At 34.9% G+C, this 20,923-nt stretch overlaps 1 protein-coding gene across 1 annotated transcript in view; it reads left to right on the top strand.

Moving 5' to 3' along the window:
- The window catches only part of LOC131666197 (metabotropic glutamate receptor 2), a 122,685-nt gene that overhangs the window by 6,362 nt on the left and 95,400 nt on the right, over positions 1–20,923 (top strand). Inside the window, exon 2 of the mRNA XM_058938633.1 lies at positions 15,100–16,355. Within this exon, the coding sequence (XP_058794616.1) occupies positions 15,125–16,355 (1,231 nt within the window). The 5' untranslated portion in view covers positions 15,100–15,124. The remainder of the gene's footprint in view (positions 1–15,099; positions 16,356–20,923) is intronic.

Genomic DNA, 20,923 nt, shown 5'->3' with positions numbered 1-20,923 from the left:
AAAGTTGAAAAACTTTTTTAAGTTTATAAGTTCAAAATACACTTTTAAGAAGTTTATAAGTTGAAAATATTCAAGTCATTTACATTCCGAACTTATCGTTTGCATGTAAATATTGATCAATTTTTTTCCACCGATACATACAAAAGAAAAATAAACAAATAATTCATGTAAGTTACCATTATTTAGTTTGGTGAATCAGCTTAACATTAATTTTCACGAGGGTTCATCTATTCTTGGATTAACAAACAGTACATATCTTTTAAAGTATACGATGTGCACCTTAAAATGTCTATACTTTTTTTTTGGATTTGATAGGAAAATTCTATTTTCAAGTGGAGAACTCAATAGCTCTTTATTACTTTTTAGATTCATTGTACATTATTCTATTGAAATTTTTCAATGTTAAATAAATCCAAACGACTCTTCTACATAGAAAATTCATAAGTATACGATAAAACAATAATTAAAACAATAATTAAAACAATAATTAAAACAAAAAAATATATTCAAATATCAATAATTTATGCTATATACGGTAGAAAATTTTATATCTAGTAATGGAAAATTGAAGTGTTCGGAAAAAAAATAAAAAGTTTTTTAAATGAGCAGAATAAAAAGTTAATTACTTTTTTTAGTTTGTAGAAGAAAAGAACACGAAATCAATACTCGCATAGCCCCTAAATGATCTTTTGTCGAAATTGAAATGTCTCACTGAGATTAAAATAAAGTGAACCAAATGTAATTTCTATAAAATAACAAAAAAAATTTCCAGCATTAAACCGTTATACGGAAAAATATTGTGCTTATTTGTAGTAAATCGTCAATTAGATAATATGCATTCTTTGCAATCAACATTTTACGTGAACTGCTGCAGTGCGGCGTGGAGACTTCCAGAATTGTCTGAAAGTAGCTACAAGCATTTCACGAAACTCATTCTCTGCAGTACTTTTAATAAAATCTCAGTTTTTCTCAGCATTCTGAATTTAATGTACATCGAGTCTAGCGCGTATAAAAGAAGTCTCATATGTACAGTTGTAGACACACACTTACACATACACACAACACAACATACACACGCACAACACAACACACGCACGCACACACACACACACACACACACACACACACACACACATATATATATATATATATATATATATATATATATATATATATATATATATATATATATTTGAGAGAACGCGAGTGAGCGGTACACGTAGCTAGTCGATCGTAACGGGTGGCAGCAGGACATAACTTGAGACTCGCCAAGGGAGTAGGAAGATGAATTTTACTAGGATGTCGTGTTAGTATACTCTTACTCTTTAGGGAAATGAAATTTCTATCTATACTCCTGACATCGACACATATATACATATACTCATACATGTGCACACACACACACATATTCATCCGACTGTAGAAAGCTTGCAAAATGAGTATTATTTGAATACAAAAGTCAGTTGGTGTCTCGGATTTTTTCGTTCTTTATGGTTATTGACATCATTTGAATATCGTAATGGAGTTTCTCGAGGGAGTCTCAGATAGAGTCCTCGCTCTGCACACTCATGTGTATTTGAAGCCCCAAACGTCAATGAACACGTTGGCTGCACCGTTGTAGCTTTCTACTACCACTGCTTCAGTTGATGCTGTACGCGCTACTTTCGCTTTTTTCCACGCTAGTTTTAACACTCGGACATTTTTTTTTACTTCGCTATCGCATAAGCATTTTACGAAGTCGCAACCAACTTTTGTTCCTCTACACTGCAATTATCTTTGAGTTTTAGAAAAAAATAACAAAATCAATTATAAAAACCAGTCTGAGCATTTACAGTAATAAATGTGGGCCAATATATACTTCAATAATTCTTCGTCATCTGCCCAATCGACTGGTAAATGAAATATTTCGCTAATGCGATTTCTCCCGAACTTGAATATATAATGACTTCATTGCAAAAAGCGCTGATTAACTCAATTTTAAGTTTGAATGATAATTCATTTTCACGATGATATGATTTTCAGTTAGTATAGAATTGATGACTCCAATTGCCAGAGAGGGAACCGGACAAAATCGATAATCCATTGCAATACGCGACCATTCCTATTTATCAAGTATTGTAGGAGGGTGGTGCAAAACTTACAAGCTAAGTTATCTGTCGAGAAAATCGTGGACAACGAATCTCAAAGGCCAAGCTATCAGCAAGTTCGGAAAGCCGATTGTATCATCCGCCAAGCACTAATTGCTCGTGGGATAATCTAGCTTCTATTTAACTACCTTTCGTTAAGCTTTGCATCATTGCTCATAGTTAATACCGTTGAAAGATTGCGGTTGGTGCTATACCTACCGACCGCAAATTGGTTCGTAAAAAAGATGCTTAATAGGTATTAGCATAGTCCGACTTCGTGCTCGTTTCGGTACAACAAGCAACCCGCCCGTCAACGCTTTCTTTCTTGCAAGAAGAACAAGACAAACACGAATAAACGCTCATCAGTCGCGATTGATATTTACGACCGTGTTTTTACGATGCGGCGAGCGGAACTTTCATCCTATGTTTATCGCTTAGAAAGGGTGGTTTGTGCCGAATAAAAATTCTAATGCCTTGCTTTCTCCCTCTCTATATTTTACCTTGGTGAAACTTAAGCCTCGATGTAAAAATAAAAAAAATTGTAGGTGTCAGATCGGGGGAGCTGTGTCGTAAGAGTGGTCACGGCGTAAAACGCGATTATTGCTGGATATAAAGGAAGCTGTAACTCTGTACCACGGTAAGCGGCGAAATGGTTTCCACGGCCGCAGGGAAAAATAACCCCTAGCGGCAGCGGCGACGACATAGAAAATCCCAGTTCAAACAACGCCAACACCACTCGCGCGCACTGCTTTGACTTTTTTAGCAGCAGAATTATTATGTTCGTGAACACGCCATCAACTTCCTTGTACTGTTCCATAATCGACTGTCAGTTTTCAATTGTCAGAGCTTCCATATCGGATTAAAACTTTTATATTTCACAGTGCGTTATTATTCTTCATTTTAGAAGATTGACGAATTTGAATATTAATAATACAGTTCGGTAAGTTGATATGGGTCGTGAGTAGATTAGAGGATTATATAAATGCATCAAAAGTGAACCTTTATGTAAGGATAATTCAACTATTAATGAAGGGAATCCATCAGTCGATCCGAGCATTTAGTAAGCAAAGCCCGAAGGATTATACTAATGACCGAAAATTCATGTAACTATGCAGGACTATATGCAATATGTAAGCTTTGGAAATGCAAACTTTAATACAGGCACTTAATAATGAAAAAAATTGATAATATTTCTCAAGTTATATTTAGAGTAACCAAGATTCACGTTGACTAATTTTTTGGAAAAATAACATCAGATGCATTTTATTTTATTCTTTTCATTTTTTTCGTTTATTTTACCCAAGATTGCATTTGAAAGGCATTGCAAAGGAAATAAAGCGTTAAGTATGAGCAGCAAAAGATGCAAGAGCAAGGAAGAGAGCTCAATGTGTATCCGTTGGAGTGAGCATGCGAAAAAAAAGTATAGGAAGCATCTCGATGCCTGTCTCGTAAAGTATCATTGACATTGATCACGCATGGATATTGCCGTGACGGCAGTCCTTACGGATAATATATAGCTAGGAAGAAGAAGACTACAGTGACGACAGGGAGAACAACCTAGTAGACACTTGCACTTGGTTGTCTCTATATCTCTTACTCTACCTTCTCTCTCGTTTTGCAACCGGGTCACTGGCGTATTGTACTTAGTCTCTCTCTTGCCTATTTTTTTTTCTTCCTCTTCCCACTCCACTCGTTGGGTTGCAGCAGCTCTTTCATTTGGTGGAAAGCGCAGTCGAGCGGAGCTTCTTTGTACTTGGCAAGAGACTTAAGGAGGGCGTGTATCTTATCCGACGACCGGACGCCTGCCCTTAACGAACCACACGTCAGTCTGTAGCTGAATTAAGCCGTGATCCTTGCGAAAGCTGAACTGAAACAAAAGAAGGCAAAAGGCAGGAAGAGATCTCAGCTTTAAGCCCCGTACCGACTGAGTTATTACTGCCATCGTAGCCAACTTTGTTAGCCAATTCAACAGGCAACCAGCAGCAGAAATAAGGGGAATGCTCGTATACAAACTATCTCTACACTGCATGTGCACGTACCCTACAACGACTGCACCGAGAGAGTACTCGTGGCGCGAAGATTAGCCTCTGTGACACGTTATATTTTGGATGCAACGCTGCCGGCTCTGAAGGATATACAGTCAGCGGTGATGGCAGTGGGTTGAGAGCTAAGAAGAAAATTAATGACGTACAAGCGTTGAGTATCGTGCCGATGGAATATCATACTCAGTTTCAAATGACGCCTTTGCATAATCAAGACTATCAAGCTTTATAACGGCAAGTAACTATGTCGATGTAGAACCCGCAGATGTGAATTTTGATTATAGGTTGTTGTTGCTTGAAGCTCTCTTGCAAAGATGCTTTAGTAACACAATCTCAACAACTTCACATTCATGAACACGTAGATATATGTACATCTGACATATTATTATACAGAATGTATCCTCATTGCTCGTAATTATTTCAGACGCGAATAGACCATATTTATTTCTATAATATATCATTTTAATTCGCTAAGTATCCAAAAAAGACAATATTGCAAGTCACTTCTTAGTGTGATAATTTTAGAAATATAGCGTGGAAATGAGCATTCCTCGGCTTTGTTTTAAAGCTGCTTTACTTACACTCCTTGAAATATACCGTTACCACTTCAAGAAGTATCTGAATAGTCAGCATGTTTATTTGCGAAAAAGGTGGCTTTATTAGGAGTACTTACTATTCGTTTTATTAACATTGCCAGGCTTACTAAATTACATTCAGCCAACAATAATATTATCGCAAGAGAATTATTCTTCTTGTCGAATATTATTGCAATAAAAAGACTTTCTTTTTCCAAATAGGATAACCTGGCACGCTTCTAGAATCTTGCGATCAGAGAAAAATCTGCTTGTAGCTGAGGTATTTTCGGAGAAACAATTTATCATTATCTTTTAATAAATGGCCTATGAAAGTTTCTAAATTTGATGCTATCTTTAAAAATCTTTTTCAAGTTATTCGTCTCTTTTATTTGAATTATTGTTTGAGTGCTATTTCATACTATATTTTGGTCGATTAATATGTATTAGACGACCGTCATGCCATCGATAAAATTGATAAATTGAGGTTTTGCCGAGCTTTTTAAATGTCCATTTTACGTCACCATTTTTACATAGCTATAATAGCACCTTTCAGTTCGATGGAGTATTCATAACAGGTTATTTAAAAGCTTCTTTGTTGAGTTTGCATAAAAGTATCGAAATGCACCAATGAAAGTATAATGGATTTTTAATCATTTGCAATTGCGACGTAAGCAGTGCTTTTCATTTCAAATTTTAACACGTTCATTTTATGCTAACATTGCATGTGCAGCGCCTTAATTAATTCGATTAAAGTACTGCAAACTGAAAGCATAATTCAATGAGAGTCCAATTGGTGCTGGTTTTAAATTGAAGTGAAAAGAAAAAGTAACAAACATAATGCATCTGAAAGAGTGATTATACAAGCAATTTCACGTATACATAGGTATAATGAAAAGTCAACTGAGAAAGTATGAAGGGCAAGGAAGCGAACAAAGTGTTGAGTGTGAATGAAGAGCTGTGGGTTCCAACTGGCAATAACTGTAAATCGGCATGGTGGCGCGGCGAGAGATTTCATAAATCGCAGAGCAGTAGCTAGTTATAAATTTGTGCTTGCGCACGCTCAAACGTTCGGGCAACCAATTAATGGGCTGAGCAATGCGTCTCTATCTTACCCGTTATTCGCTGCGGAATACAGTCGCCGCCGACGCGGTGCATTTAATATGCCGCGACGACGCATTTATTCCGCACTTGGAAATCTATTTCGCGCGCGCGCTCGCGACAAAGCGATTTATCGACGGACATGCAAAACCCACCAACGGACCCTCGTAATTCAAAGTCACCCTGGAAGCAGTCGACTTGCTCCAATTAATTCGATTTCATTTTGCCTACTAACAAAATCTCCCGTACTTTAAAGACGTGATTAATTGCCGTCTGAAATGACTTTAATGCGCACGGTTGATTATTCAATCAAGCGTGCATAAACAACTTTCCGAGATAATCGCGATCGTTAGCACATTTCATTGGAACTTTCATTTTCCGAAAATTAGCTGCTAATTTTCTAATAATTCTCTCTGTTATGCGAGGACCTTAATTAATAAGATATTCTGGAAAGTCTAGTAACTTACAATCTAATTCGATAAACTTATCATATTACAGCGAAATTGCCATGAAAACTTTATAGGGTTTCAGTTTATAGAGTTCAGCATTTGTCTGTAATCGAGGAGTGAAATTGATTATACCGATAAAATCACTAAAGTGAACTATTTCAAAATATAAATGAACAAATTGATTATAGCAGGCTTTTCTGGTATAAACTTTTAATCAAAATACCAAAGCAATAAAATCTGTGTTCTGTATTCTATTTCATTATGAAAAGGAGTAATAAAAAGGATCTTTCGATAGTGCTAGTTTTGAACTGTTTAATAATGTCGAATCCAAAAACTGTTTTATGATATAATATAATTTTATGTCTCGTGTCATAAATAATTAACTTCCCGTATCTTCGATATAATTAGTAAATTCATATGAAAATAGTTGTTGAAAAGATTGAAAGCAACATGGATAACATAAAATACCCAAGTAATTTGATAAATATGATCAATAATTCGAAAGTAAAATTTTAATAAAAATTTACGATGGTGACTGATGGGGTGAATTGGAATTTTCACAAATAGTTACTGAAAGGAACTATAGTTTCCAACAAGCATTCCAAACTGCAATTTTGAGCATTCCAGAATTTCATGACTCTGCCGTTACAAAGCGGAGTAACCACTGACAAATTAGCGGAATCCGGGCAAAAGGTTAATGCGTCAGAGCTTGAAAGGATTTTCTAACGATGAAGAATATTAATGATGCAAAAAAGTTGCACTTCTTCGGAAGATGAATACTCGAGATTTACGATCTTACGCAGTTCATATAAAATCATCTGATTATGTTATCTTACTTGCACGACCGAGTAGATCAATCTTCAGCAATGGATATAGCTCACGGTTATTAATCGCTATTTAGTGAGCTGCTCTATTTTAAAAATAGAGAGCTCGTAAAAGAATATGAGAGAATACTGTATGAGAGCAAATGACTATTAAGCAAAATTGCTAATTTTCGTGCAATTAATCGCCAAGCATAGTGTGCTTGTTGGAAAAAAAAGCCTGTAAAATTCATCAATTGTGAGAGTAATCTTGAGAGTCGGCTTCTAAGCACGGCCAATCCCAGAATACGAGGTTTTTACAATAAACGTAGAATTTCCGCTTGTCGGTAATGAATGCGCCGCAAGCGAAACTACTTTTTCACGCTTTTAAACAAGAAAGCTCTGCTGCCAGCCACAGACGAGTAAGCTAGCGTGCACCCACGCGAAATCAACGAAACGTAAAAGTGTCCCCAGCACGAGCTACGTCCGCTCGATAGTCTGCGTGTTCTATGACTTTCTCTGTCTCTCGCATTCACACCTTGTTTTCAACGACACTTTTCATGAGTGCTATTCGCGAATGAATGATCGCATTTTAAGTGCTATTAGGATACTAAAGCATGGAACGAAAGAAACGAATTCGAATGATTTAATGCGGCCATTCTTTTTTTCAAAGAGCCTTTCATACTCGTATTCTTTCTTTTCCTTTATTTTTTGGTAAAAAATGTCTGTTTCTATTTTATTATCTACTATTTATATTTCTTTCCGAATATATTTCATTCATAGTTACTATTATGTTTGAAATAATTTTTCAAATGACTTATAATGTTGCTCTCTGAAAAAAATTATTAATTCGAAATAAGATATTTTTTGAGGATTAGGAGGATGTCATAATATTAAATGGTTTAATAACTTATGCTTGCTTCTATTAATCAATTTCGCACCTCATTATGAATAATGAATACTTATCAGTAAAAGTTGTGTACGTCACTTCATTAGTAAGGGGTGGTCATTTCGTAAATGGACTCGTACATTTAGCATATAATAATTTTTGACGTCCGGATTTACTTGAGCAAAGCGTATTAGATAAAAATTGTGTGTCATTTGAAAGTAAAATAATTTTTATGCAAAGATAGAATTTGAGTAAGATTCCTATTGAAAAAATTAAATGTGACATTAAAAATAATGCTTTTCAAATAAGTCTTGAGATCGTAAGATCGCTAATATTACCTTCATTGAAATATTGATTTATACTGAATCTCAGCTTTTTTATCTTATTGACTTGATTTTCAAAAATGATGACAGTTGTACAATTGACAAGTCAACTTCCAAAATTGTATACTGGAAAGTACAGAAGTCGTACTAAGCAAGTTCCATATATATATAACTACTGATTGACAAATGACATCTACTGCAACAATGTGTGATTGCAAAACTTCTATTGCTTTATATTTCTAATCATCATCAAATGTATTTGTTGATATTTTTCTTGTTAACACTTCTGATGACAGACATTATGTTTGCTTTTGAGGAAGCTGTCATTTGTCAATTAATAGTAATCTATGATCGATTTTAGGATTATGGGATCAAACGATTGTGCTTGGTTTGCTTGTTTGAGCCCGTAATCCCAAAATCGATCATATATTTCTACTAATTGACAAATAACATCTTTCTCAAAAGCAAGTACAACGTCTATCAAATGAAGTGTCAACAAGGAAAATAACAGCAAATATATCTGATAATAATGATTAAAAATATAAAACAATGGAAGTATTACAATCACAAGTTTTTGCGGTATATGTAACTTGTCAATTAGTATAGTAACGTATAGATCATTTTTTATGGTCTTTTGTAGATAGTACTTGATTTGCAAATTCCTTTGGTCGTATCGGTAGATTGCCGAACCTTTTAGTCCGAATAAAAAAATTAATTAGTTTAACTGAGAAGAGTGTAACGTAAAAGCTACCTCAAATCCAAAAAAGAAAGATCTTTTGCAATAATTATGCCAAAATTTAAATTATACTCAAAAAAGACGCAGATAAGTTAAACAGAATAAATAAACACTTATTTTCAAAAATTACTAATCGCACAATTTGAATTTTCAGAACTTTCTACAACTTTTGTAATTTGCAGCGTAGTTGTGGAAGCTAACATTTCGAGTGTACCTTCATAAAGATTGCCTGATATAAATAATGATTAATAATAATCGTCCAATAAACTTTCTTATTTATTTCCAAATATAAATGGTGATAATAAAAGTTATTATATAGAAAGAACTAAGTTTTGAAATATCGAGGTTATGATTTTTCACCGAGATACACGAAAATCTTTGTTTCTGGTTAATGTCTCGGTTAACATCTATATTTTGAAATCTGAGAAAACATTTTTTATATTGTTCTAGAAATAGGGACATTTATTTGCTTATCATTTTAATGTTTTTATTTAATTATTATTTTTTTAATTTAATTATTTTAATTGCTAATCATTTTTTTGTAAAAATATTCAATGGAAAATTCCAATTCAAAGTGAGCCATAATCATGTTTATTGAAAGCTTTTATCTATATAAAAGCTTTTATCTACATAAAAGTATTTAAAAAGAATGTTAAATTAATATTTTTCTAGCAAGAAATAAACGCAGTGCTAATACGTCTAATTGAATAAGTCTAGAGCGAGAATGAAATTAATCCTGACCAGACAAAAATACTGACGGAGCTTTCATTTGATAGCAAAATATTTATTCGAACGTGATCCGATTGCGATCTTCAAAGTTCGGTTGAAAGATTCTATATACAGTGGAGTCGTCATTTTGCGAGGAAACGTATAATTAGAAAACAAGATGAAAGAAATAAAAGCCGTTCGCGTTAGATATATTACGACAATGCTAATAAAGCCAAGTGAGAATGAAAAACTGAAGCTCTTTACTGTAAAGGTGTTTACACGAAGCATTAAGATATACGTTATTCGGAATAGCTATTGTAGCGCAAGCGCTAACTTACATTACGGTGTTTTATGCGAATCATAGCTCATAAGAGTTACAGACTACACATATTTGTCGGCACCTTAATGCTTCAGATGCATACGTATATATACCTATATTCAAAACTTTTTTGCTCACTGTTATGATTGAAAATTTATTATTATGTAGTTTTTGTAATAAGATCTTTCGTATTTGAATTTAACGACGGAAGATTGTTAAAGCTTATTTTAGAAATTAATGGTAAAATTACTATATAAGAAGAAATTTTCATTTTCCATTAATTCACAATATATTAACAGTTTTATTGAATGCTGTCGGAGTATTCCAGAATTCGAGCGCTTGAAAATGAGCCAACGTACCTCTATCGCATCGTCTTTGTCATTTGAGCATCAACTCAAACGAGGTGTAATTTCTCCTCCCTTCTCTAGTTCCAATTCGAGTATTTCGATCTGATAGTCAATATAGGAGTATGCAATCAAGCATTTCGTATTACGAAGGTATAATCCATTTTACTTCATGTTCTACTTGATAATTGAAAGATAATAAAAAATATAAGAAAATGCTCGTTTTTCTTATTACTGTAAATCTTTTTCTATAGGATTATGTGAGCTAGTTAAAAAGGTAAAAAAAGTGGAACTTTGTTCGAAAATGAATACTGTAAAATTTTACGAAATACTCTGAAAAGAGTGGTTGAGTTCCTGGGGAAAAAATTGTTTATATAAAAGTATTTTTTATAGTGCGAAGTTTTCTGATTGCACAAGGAGATTTCTTTGTATAAAAGGTGTAAAAGACTAAACCACTTTTACTGAGTCGCTTTCGAATGCGAGACTTTACCAAGAAAGCGGTTACCCCTTATATCTGACTTTTCCATCAGCTAAAAACCCGTCAAGTGCTATATCCGACATGTTACTTTAAAAGTTGGTGAACTTGATGAAATAATCTTCTGTAAGAGTCTGAATATATATAGATTAGTTGTTTCTGTAGTCAATAAGATCTAACCAATATATAACGTTAAAATATTTTTTTCAACTTTTTCATTCGGTTGAATAACTTTTTTAAATTTAACTTCTATAAAAAAAATTTTTATTACGTATTTGGGATCATTTTTCTAGTTCATGCTGTAATTTATATTTTTCAATATATTTAGTCAAGGTTGAAATTTGATATATTAAATATCAAGGTTATGTGAATAAATATCATTAAGTAATATTGTACAGTTATTTTGGTAAATAAGCAGGCGCACAAAATTTTTTTATTGAGTTTACTTCAACATGCTCCCCTGACAATAAAAGTATAATTCTTTAAGAAATTTTTACATTGAATTTTTCACGATTCATTTATTAGTTTTGGTTGATTTACCTAATGGAACATTGCAGCACTTTTCGCACTATGGAATTCAGACAAAAGGGCAAAATTTACTCTCAATATGTTTATACGCTTAAGATTTGTTACTTTGCTATTATTAGGAGCAATTGGAATTAAAAAAATATTTTGGTTACTTTCTCTTTTCAAGTGACTTTTTGCAGTGAAGATAATTGGTTTATTATAGACAAGATCTTTCATATTGGAAGTTGTGAAAAAAAATCTTGATAGATTCTCACATTACGTGAGAAAAGAAGAACTCTATCATTTGACAAATTCCTGTGAAATTCACGTGAAATGAAATCTCAAAGGAGTTCGGCGAAGAAAATTGGAGATAGATAGGTAGACGACTATATCTAGAATATCATTCTTTGCTTCGCCTTTCTACCTATCTTTTTGCTTTTCCTTCTATCAGAATTTTTAAAGTAACTTTAGAATTGATGTTTAGTGGATGACCTGACAGAGGATGCTAGAAATACATTTGTAATTTACTTTTTATAAATCATATCGTACTATAACACTCTAGAAGTATCAAATTCACACTTGAATTTAGTACTTTTCGCGTTGTTTTTCGTTTACCTAACAATTAAGGGGTTAAATTTTATTTGTAAGGAAATAACAAAGTAAACAGAAGTTACGATATATGTTTAAATAATCAATTTTAGTTACAAAATTTGTATAGGACAGTCTGTAACTGTCGTGGCTGACTGCAGATTTAGCTGGTCGTTATTTTCTATAGTGCCAGTAGATAATCTTCAAAATTGGTCAGACCTCATCAATCTGTAATACACTTCTCTCAACTTGCTCTCCTAGATTGTAATTCTCTCAGTAGTTTGTAAATAATTAGGTTTTCATGAGTGTGTTCCCTTGGTCAGTAGTATATCAAAAGTAGCTGCAAAATAAATGTTTGTAAATGATTCATTGAATTTGAAATGATATTTCGAAGCATTCTCCGATTGAATTGGCTCGGCTGTTGTCGACGTCATATATGTGCATTTAAATTTCAATGTTGATTTTGACAGATTTCAAGTGAACCACGTATGCTGCTCTCAGTAAGTTTTCACACCAGCAAGTAAGTAAGTCAGCGAGTAAGAGCTGGACGCTAGCGGCAGCGTGGCAATCAAACTTTTATGATTTGACAAAACGTCTCGGCAGGCGCAAACGTCAAGCTTTCTCGGTTGTGTGTTATGACGTTTTTGTCGCAAAATGCTGACTGTTCACTGAACAGTGCTTCTAAAGAGAGATGAAGAAATAGCGGAAAACCAAGTCGCGCAACAAAAGACTTCTTTTTCCAGTTTCCCTTTTCTCTAACGAAGTATTACAAATTATAACGTGATCTTCAGCGATGTCACTTCAAAGACGCTTTTTGAAATAAATTTGTCATTGCGAACTCATTCAGACAGCCAAGAGTATTTTCAATATAGTGCAATTTTCGCTCGTGATGACTTTAGCTAGCAAAGAAAGTCAGAGGTTCCAGACTTCTAGAGGCAGAAACTAAAGCTTTGTCGAAGAGTTTACTGCATTTAATTTTACAATGTACAAGATATTACGTTAATTTATATTAAAAAAATTTTTCGATTGGATTAATTAGGTAATATTTGTAATGTTTCAATTACACTTAATTAATAGAACTTCGGTGAATAATATAGAAAAATGAATTATTTCAGAGCAAAACTGTTTTAGATTAAATTTGAAGTTTCAAAAGCCCAGTAAAGCAAATGGTAGATTTAAGCATCGTAGTTACGCAGTTAGGCAATAATTTAATTCCAGTGCGATATTTAATATAATTCTTGTAATGTTCATGAAAGATACACATATTAATAACGTAATTTATTTAATGATAATATTATTATAGGTATTTGAATTGATCTAATATATCGTTGTCGCAGTACAGAAATGTCACTAACCATTGCAAGGGTGTACTCATGCGATCGGTTAAATTTCAATCTATCATGAAAATGGGATTAAAGTATTTGTGAGCGGGAGTTCGATGTTAAGCGACAACCAGCTATACAAATGGACTTAACTCTGCGTTGCAGATGTAATGTGTTATAATATGATTCAGATTTTGCAGACAAAGGCAGAGATTACAACTGCTACATTGCGATAGATGTTGGTTACTATAGTAATCTCGCTATAGCGCTACTATAGTGAGATATACTATAATGGTATATCTCATTATACCACTGCACTGGGAACTTGATTTATCTGTATGTATTTAACTGTGGGCTTTCATGAAATTACTATTTTTATCGTTATAAACATTCCAAGTGTTATTATTACGTTAACATTACAAAAGTTTATGTAATATTATATATCGGCATGCTCTCAATATTTATAGAACCAACGCATCAAACAATTCATATTTCTGACTGTTGTATTGATTTACAAACATTTATTTTACAATCATAAATTAATATTATTTTATATCGTGTTAAATACCATTTATTTTTTGCAAGTACCAATTTTAAAAATTATCTTGGGTTTTAGGTTTACTGACCCTGAGTTACTACGAAATTCAGTATTGAAGAGTATAAAATAAAAATGACCTTTTTTGTTCAAAGCATTCTTGGAAAGAGCGTATTAAGGACACGTTCAAAGCAGTATAAAAGATTTTTAAGTAAAAACTAGCAATTGTTAGTACTGCCATTAAGGCCAATAGATATTTTGAGCTTTCTATCATAAGTTTAACATTGTCTTCTTTCGAATAATATCTAGAACAGAAAGATCTCCGCTTTTTCTTTGTGCTGTGCTATGTCAAATTCTCTGCAGTATGTCAAACAATAATTTCAGATTCAAATAATAATAGTAGTGCTTATAATGAACTCCTGTTTTTATTATATTTACTTTTGTGTTTAAGGAATGATTTTTAAAATAATTTTAAAATTTTCTTGAACCAGTCTTTTTCTAGGCTTTTTCTAAATTTTTTGCTAGTAAACGAAGTACAATGTTAAGTAATAGTCAAAAACGAAGATTTGTTAAATACTATATCATACTTTTAACAATTTTTGTTAAGATAATCGAAAACTATCAACGCGACCAAACTTTTGCTAATGCAACTGAAATGTTTTTTATTAAAAGACCGCATTAGACTATATCGTAAATGATTTTGTTACATTTCAACAATTTCATCATCAGTCTATAAATTTAGACTTGCACGATAGAATGCAGTCTCCGCTATAGGTAACCCTTTTGTTCTTCCATATTTAGCCGTCGTCTAAATAGCATTGTCCGCGCATTTAGGTGTAGTCTCCGCCTCTGGCGGTGGCTTTGATCCAAATTTCAGTTTTAACGTGGTCATTTGATTAATTATCTTTGAAAAATAAAGTGGAGCTGACGGGCGTATTATAAATATTGAAACATCTAAAAGCATATTTTATACAAATATATTCATTTTTGCATAAATGATTTCGTTTTTAAATGTAGTACAAAAATAAAGTGAATTCTTTTGTCAACTGGTGACTCATTTATGAATTTTAAGATGAATTAAAGTGCTACTTTTACGCAAAAGTTTTGTTTGAAAGTGTACACTAAATAAATATTACGACTTTGGTAATTGCATTTGTTAATGTGAAATGCACAGTTAGCTTGAGCTGAATATTGAATGTAATAGTGCGAGACACTTGAGATATGTCACTTGAAATTATGCAAACGTACTATATTATGTTTTAGCCATGATGATCTACGCGATGAGCTGATGGTACGTGCAAACTGGAAAGCGGCCTTGATGGCCTTATGGTGCGTCTTAACGGCCGGTCTCGCCACGGAACTGTCCACCTTTGTTAAGATCGAGCAGCCAGAAGCAACACTTTCGAGTGGCCTACGCTCCGCACACAGTGCATTTTCAAAGCTGGAGGTAGCCAATACTTTGTCCACGACTAGTACCGAAACCTTATCACGTCAGCGAAAAATAGAATCTGACATTTCCTCGAATGCTAGAAGCCGTTTCATAACATTGAATCCTTCTGTTACGAGTGAGGAGCCATACGTTATGAGAGTCACGAAATACAATCCCACTGACGTTTCGCTGCAACCGAAGCAACGCGTGCATTACAATTATGTTCCGTTGGAGTTTCACGAAAAATCATCGACGCTCGGTCATCGCAAGACGTCCACGAAAAGAGCCTCGATCATGAAAAGCAGAGCAGCATCCACTTACGTAGGTTTGGCAGCAACAGCCGTTAGTTACCAAGTGGCAATGACTGCCGAGCGAGCCATTGAGGAATGGGCCAATTCCGTCTCGAGTGCCACCACTAACAGCGCCTTGTTGGTCATTAATGAATTCATTGGGAGCCCGACTATCAGAAGCGCCACTCCAAGCGAAAACACGAAAAAGACGCTGCAGTTGGAGCAGCAGCATCAGCAGCACCAGCAGCAGCCGAGAAACTACTTGTCCACGGAGCATTCGCTACTAAAATCAAGTATCCTCGATTGTCTCTCAAATTGCGAGCAAGACAAAGTGTCTACAACGGAAAGTTTGTCGACAAAAGACCAACCCCCGTGGAGGCGTGAACGTCGACTGTCTTTCAATACCAGCAGCAGTAGCAGTACTACAAGCAACGAATATGCGATCTCCGAGATTACGACAATATCGACCAGCAGCCGTGACAGTGGCAGCACCGGTGGTGAGCAGAAACAGCAAGAGGCGATCATTAAAGCGGGAGATCAGTGGCCGGTTAAACATAGCGCTGTGGTCGAAGGTGACCTAGTCCTTGGTGGACTTATGATGGTACACGAGCGCGAAGACTCGGTGGTCTGTGGACCGGTGATGCCGCAAGGTGGTATACAAGCCCTCGAGGCAATGCTCTACACTCTTGACTGGCTTAACGAGCGCGACATCGTGCCGGGCGTCAAAGTTGGTGCTCACATTCTTGACGATTGCGACAAGGACACTTACGGCCTCGAAATGGCTGTGGACTTTATCAAAGGTGAGCCTCCATTATTTTCTCTTTGTCTTCTACTCTCTTGCTCTCGTTGTCCCCTATTACCGCTTCCCACCACCTCCATCCAACCTAATCGACGCAGTGCTGCTTGTTTGTCTCTCGACTTACGCGGTTCTCATTACCGAGGTGCTTCAAAGCAGCGCAGCATCTCTCAAAAAAATAAGTCGTTTGTAATTGACAGTGCCGAATAAGATATTCTCAATAGCTTTTCAATACGACCAGTGGAAAGTATGACTTGTCCGTACACTCGGTGACAAACGTATGTTTACCACATACCTTTTTGTTCACGTTTGGCTCGGCTATAAACCTTATACATGACAAGAATCTGCTTTTCCGCACTAGTGAGATACTGTACTATTCCAAATATTTGATTTCCCACTGCGGTAATTACTGTGTTGACTTAAATTTTCCAAACAAGAGATTCCACTTTCAAAGTTACACGAGCAAATGCGTACTGTTTTTTTTCATTCTCACATTTGCGCTCGGGCTGTCTTCGTGCACGTGGCACACGTTTTATATTGTATACGAGAGATCGATTTTTCAACTTCCATACATACTAAACTCAAAAGTTAAGAATTCTCAACTTCATTGGAAAAGCGTGACGCCTCATGAATACTTTAAAGTTCGTTGATATTTAGATTCAATTTTATCATTTTTTAACTAAATGCAGTAAAATGTATGCCTTGTATTATAAATATATTAACTTTGTTCAATTTATTATTTCTGACTAATAAACTGCGGACAGTCCAATCTTGATTATGTCACGTATCGAACAAACTTTGATAATCCTGTGAGGCTAACATCGAAAGTTATTGTTGACTTTACGGTAGCTCGAGAGAACTTGACTAAAGACTTTATCAGATTTGCATTAGATACAACAAAATATTACTTATCTTTTTTTTTAATTTTCTCGCCTTAGTTATACACGATCTAATAAATTTGGATGATTGAAGCATTTAATAGCTTCATGTGATGATCCGATTTATATTGCATGCCGATAGATTTGAAAATAAAATATTACTCTCAACCTGTGTAGAATTTCTTAAAAATCTAACGTTTGAAAAGTATGCTTGTTTTATAATGTCTTTATTTAAACGACTTTAATGGAATAACTTGAATGAAAGTGCACGCTTTATTAAAGAATTAAAATGAAAATGAAAACTAATTCAGAGATTAGTATTATTTTCCGAAATATTTATGAATGGCTCACTGGTATTTTCTAACGTTCACCGAAACAGAAGGGAGTTAAAGAGGTTTGCGAAACTTTTTAATTTGTTCTCACTACAGATTAATCTTTGGTATTTGGCATAATCAAAATTTATGATTATGGCTGCCTTGTGTGCTAAGTTTGCCCATTACAATGTCTTTTTATTAAAAAAATATTTTTAAACTTTTGATGCGCGTAATTTAATTTATTGGTTTATTCGATGATACAATGTAATGCAAAGTTCATGTCGTTGTAAAACTTGCAACTTGATTGCACTTGAAAATTTGTATATTCATTTAACTTTCAGTTCTTATTATATTAGGTGGCAAACTTGATCAATTATATTCGGCATCACGCTAATGACTTGGTAGCAAAACTGAATTAAAAGTAGTTATATTATGTGATAAAAGCAAATATCTTATACTTATAATATACTGTTTTAGATCACTTCTAATTCTGCACAAAAAATGGGTCAGCATTCCATTTCTTTGTTGCTTTGGACACTGTAATTTATCAGAGTTAAAGACTTGACACGCTACAAAAAAAAAATGAAAGAGAGAGACAGCAAGAGCATTTTTGACTTTACATAGCCGATGTACTTTTGTCATGAAATTCCGTGCAATATTCCATTGTTTTTTCGTGCGTAATTAAAAAGTATACACACCCTTGACGTAAAATAAAGTAGTACTAGGAACATAGTAATTGTCCGTTATATTTTCCCCTCGCTCTTCAAAAAATACGTTTCTTAGAAAAGTCTTAGTTTAAAGGGCACAAGTACCTACGTACGTTGTTTTGACCTAGAAATTAACGCTTATCATTAATGCTTTTTGAACTGAATAAATAGAAAACGAGGAATCAGAAATCCAGTAACGAGACCATATCGTACAGGCTAAAAAATCAGATCATCAATCAGATAAGAGTTACACAGATAGACTTGTTCGTGATTGTACCCTGAAAACGCGCGTAACCAATTAAATTTTCATTTGAATAGCCCGCATTCGCTGTAGAACAATGAACTGTGTTGCTTAGTTTTATCGTTTGATACGAGCGCTTCTGGACTTAACATCCGTGTCAGCTTATCTCCTACGCGCATACACATCGTATACATTTACATTTAGCATCGAAGATGTCGTAGCTCGTGTCTGGCAGTGTCTTAGGGTAAACAGTAATAATTCACGCTTGCACGGACACGCTTAAATGGTCCGTTTGCATTATTAAGTTGCTCTCCGGAGTCGTAGTAGGGATTATATAACCGAAGCCTAGAAGACGCAACCAGGCGCAGTCTTCTTAATTTTCGCAGCTAACAACTGCAACTGAGCATGTGTAGCACAGGCGTTGCACGCCATGTACCGCTTCTTGATGATAGTTTTGCTGGCTTCCAATTCCACTCCAGTAATTACGATATTCGCGCTTCGCACGTCTGCCATTTACGCGTGATTTAACAGTTTTAACGTTCCTCGAGCAAAAGTGATCTGACATTTATCTTCTAGTTTCACCTCCCGCTTTGCCTTCCTTGACTCCTGGGGCAAACATTGATGCGAGATGATTCCAAGTATTCCTCAGTGAAATACATTTCAAAATCCTCTACAATATTTGCTAACGTGTTTCATTTATTTCCGAGAATAAGTTTTCCAGAAAATGTTATTTAACAAAAATTCTGATATTTAATTAAAAATGAAGGTAATCAGTTTCTCTGGGAAATATTAGGTTCGTTATTTTTCATGCTAACATTAAATTAGTGTAAAGAGCTAGTTTTCCGAGGAAAAAATATCCAAGTGCTCTTAATATCTGGAAAACGGGAGTATACTTGAAAAAAACGCGTTTACAATCAATACAAGATATATTGCCGAGTTAACGTAAAAGCAAATCTTTCGGTTTGAAAGCTTACGTAATCTTCATAAGCATTGTCTGGAAGTCTAGCCATTGTTTTTATTTATAAGCACTACTGAAACCAAAACAAAGTAAAGCCAAGCTATAGTGATATAGTGCACTGCGCAAGAATTTCTCGTGTCGGTTCTGCACAGCAAGGTAATTGCAATTCTCATTTGAAATCTTGAATAAGCATCTTAACATTACTGACAAAATAAAGTGCTCTAAAGCTTTTGCTTGGAGCGTGCGCGGGAGCGCGACAAATATTACGCAATACAGAAGTGCGGGTGGGTCGCCCACTTGAAAACCCCTCCCTCTCCGCAGCCTAGGCCTTGAATGCTCTGGCTTCACAAATCCTTCCCAATGACTTTTAATGTTGCACTTCGACACCTTCAAAACTTGGCAAGATCGCTCTTGGACTTTGCCAAGGCTGAGCGACTGATTCACCCGAACCCATTAACCTAGAGAGCGAGATGCTCAACTAACATTGTGCCTTCCGCCAGAATAGCTTTTACCCGGTTGAAAGTCGAGTATGGAAAAACAGAATACACGTGAGCGCGTAGTACCGTATTAAAGAGGGCGACGCTTTTCGCCGCAGCTGCGCTAATAAAAGCTAGGCCAACGCAATTAAACTTCCACCCGCTAAATAATTATTTTCTCGTGAGTTTTCATAAGTCCACGAGTTGTGCGAACTAACGCGATAATATCTTCTGAGCGTTTATTTTTTCGCTGGGGAAAGTTTTTCCTTTTTTTTTAAATGAAAATTCACGTCTCTTGAACAATTTTCAATTGAATTTGCAATGGAAAGCTATATTTTATGAGTGAAACGCGTGTAAATTTGAATCGAATGGATATTAGTAAATGCCATCAGTTTCTCTCTCTCCCTCTTGCTCTCAAGCAAGTCGTTTGTAGTTTATATTTACGTATTTTTCCGAGGCAAATGACAAATGGTGTCAGAAATCCGCGCATGCCAAGACGTCACTGCCACCACAACCGAGTTATAAACTTGAATTTAGCGTAATTCACGGAATGAAGTTAAAGCATAACTTCGCTGTTCGCTCTTTTGAGCTTTAAAACACTAGACGACTCGCTCTGCTAGGTTCATTAAATCCCGTAGAAAATTTCAGCGTTTGAATGTTGAAGCGCTACAACGTGATATTGTCAGGATCGATCTGTTCGTTTCGAGCAATCTCTTCTATACGTATATCTGCCTATCCGTAATTTTCACTGGACAGTTGCATTCCATCAGCGTGTAGTTTAAGATGACTACACTAATTGGATAGTAAAGCTTTACAATTCAACAAGCGTGGTTTTCAAATGCCTTAAAATAAAACTATTATTTGAAATTGTATTTCATTCCCTTGAATACGCCAAAAAACGATTGTAAATACGCGAGTTGATTGTCTTTCGAAACAATGGTTATAAAGTAATGGAATGTTTTCGAACAAATTTTTCATTTTGCGGCAAAAATTAAAAA

This window comes from Phymastichus coffea, unplaced genomic scaffold (assembly GCF_024137745.1).
Source record: "Phymastichus coffea isolate CEN01 unplaced genomic scaffold, Cenicafe_Pcof_1.1 PCOF00057, whole genome shotgun sequence".
In the NCBI taxonomy this organism is placed as follows: Eukaryota; Metazoa; Arthropoda; class Insecta; order Hymenoptera; family Eulophidae; genus Phymastichus; species Phymastichus coffea.
The sequence above is the reverse complement of the archived record's forward strand: the minus strand, read 5'-3'. Positions and strand labels throughout refer to the sequence as shown.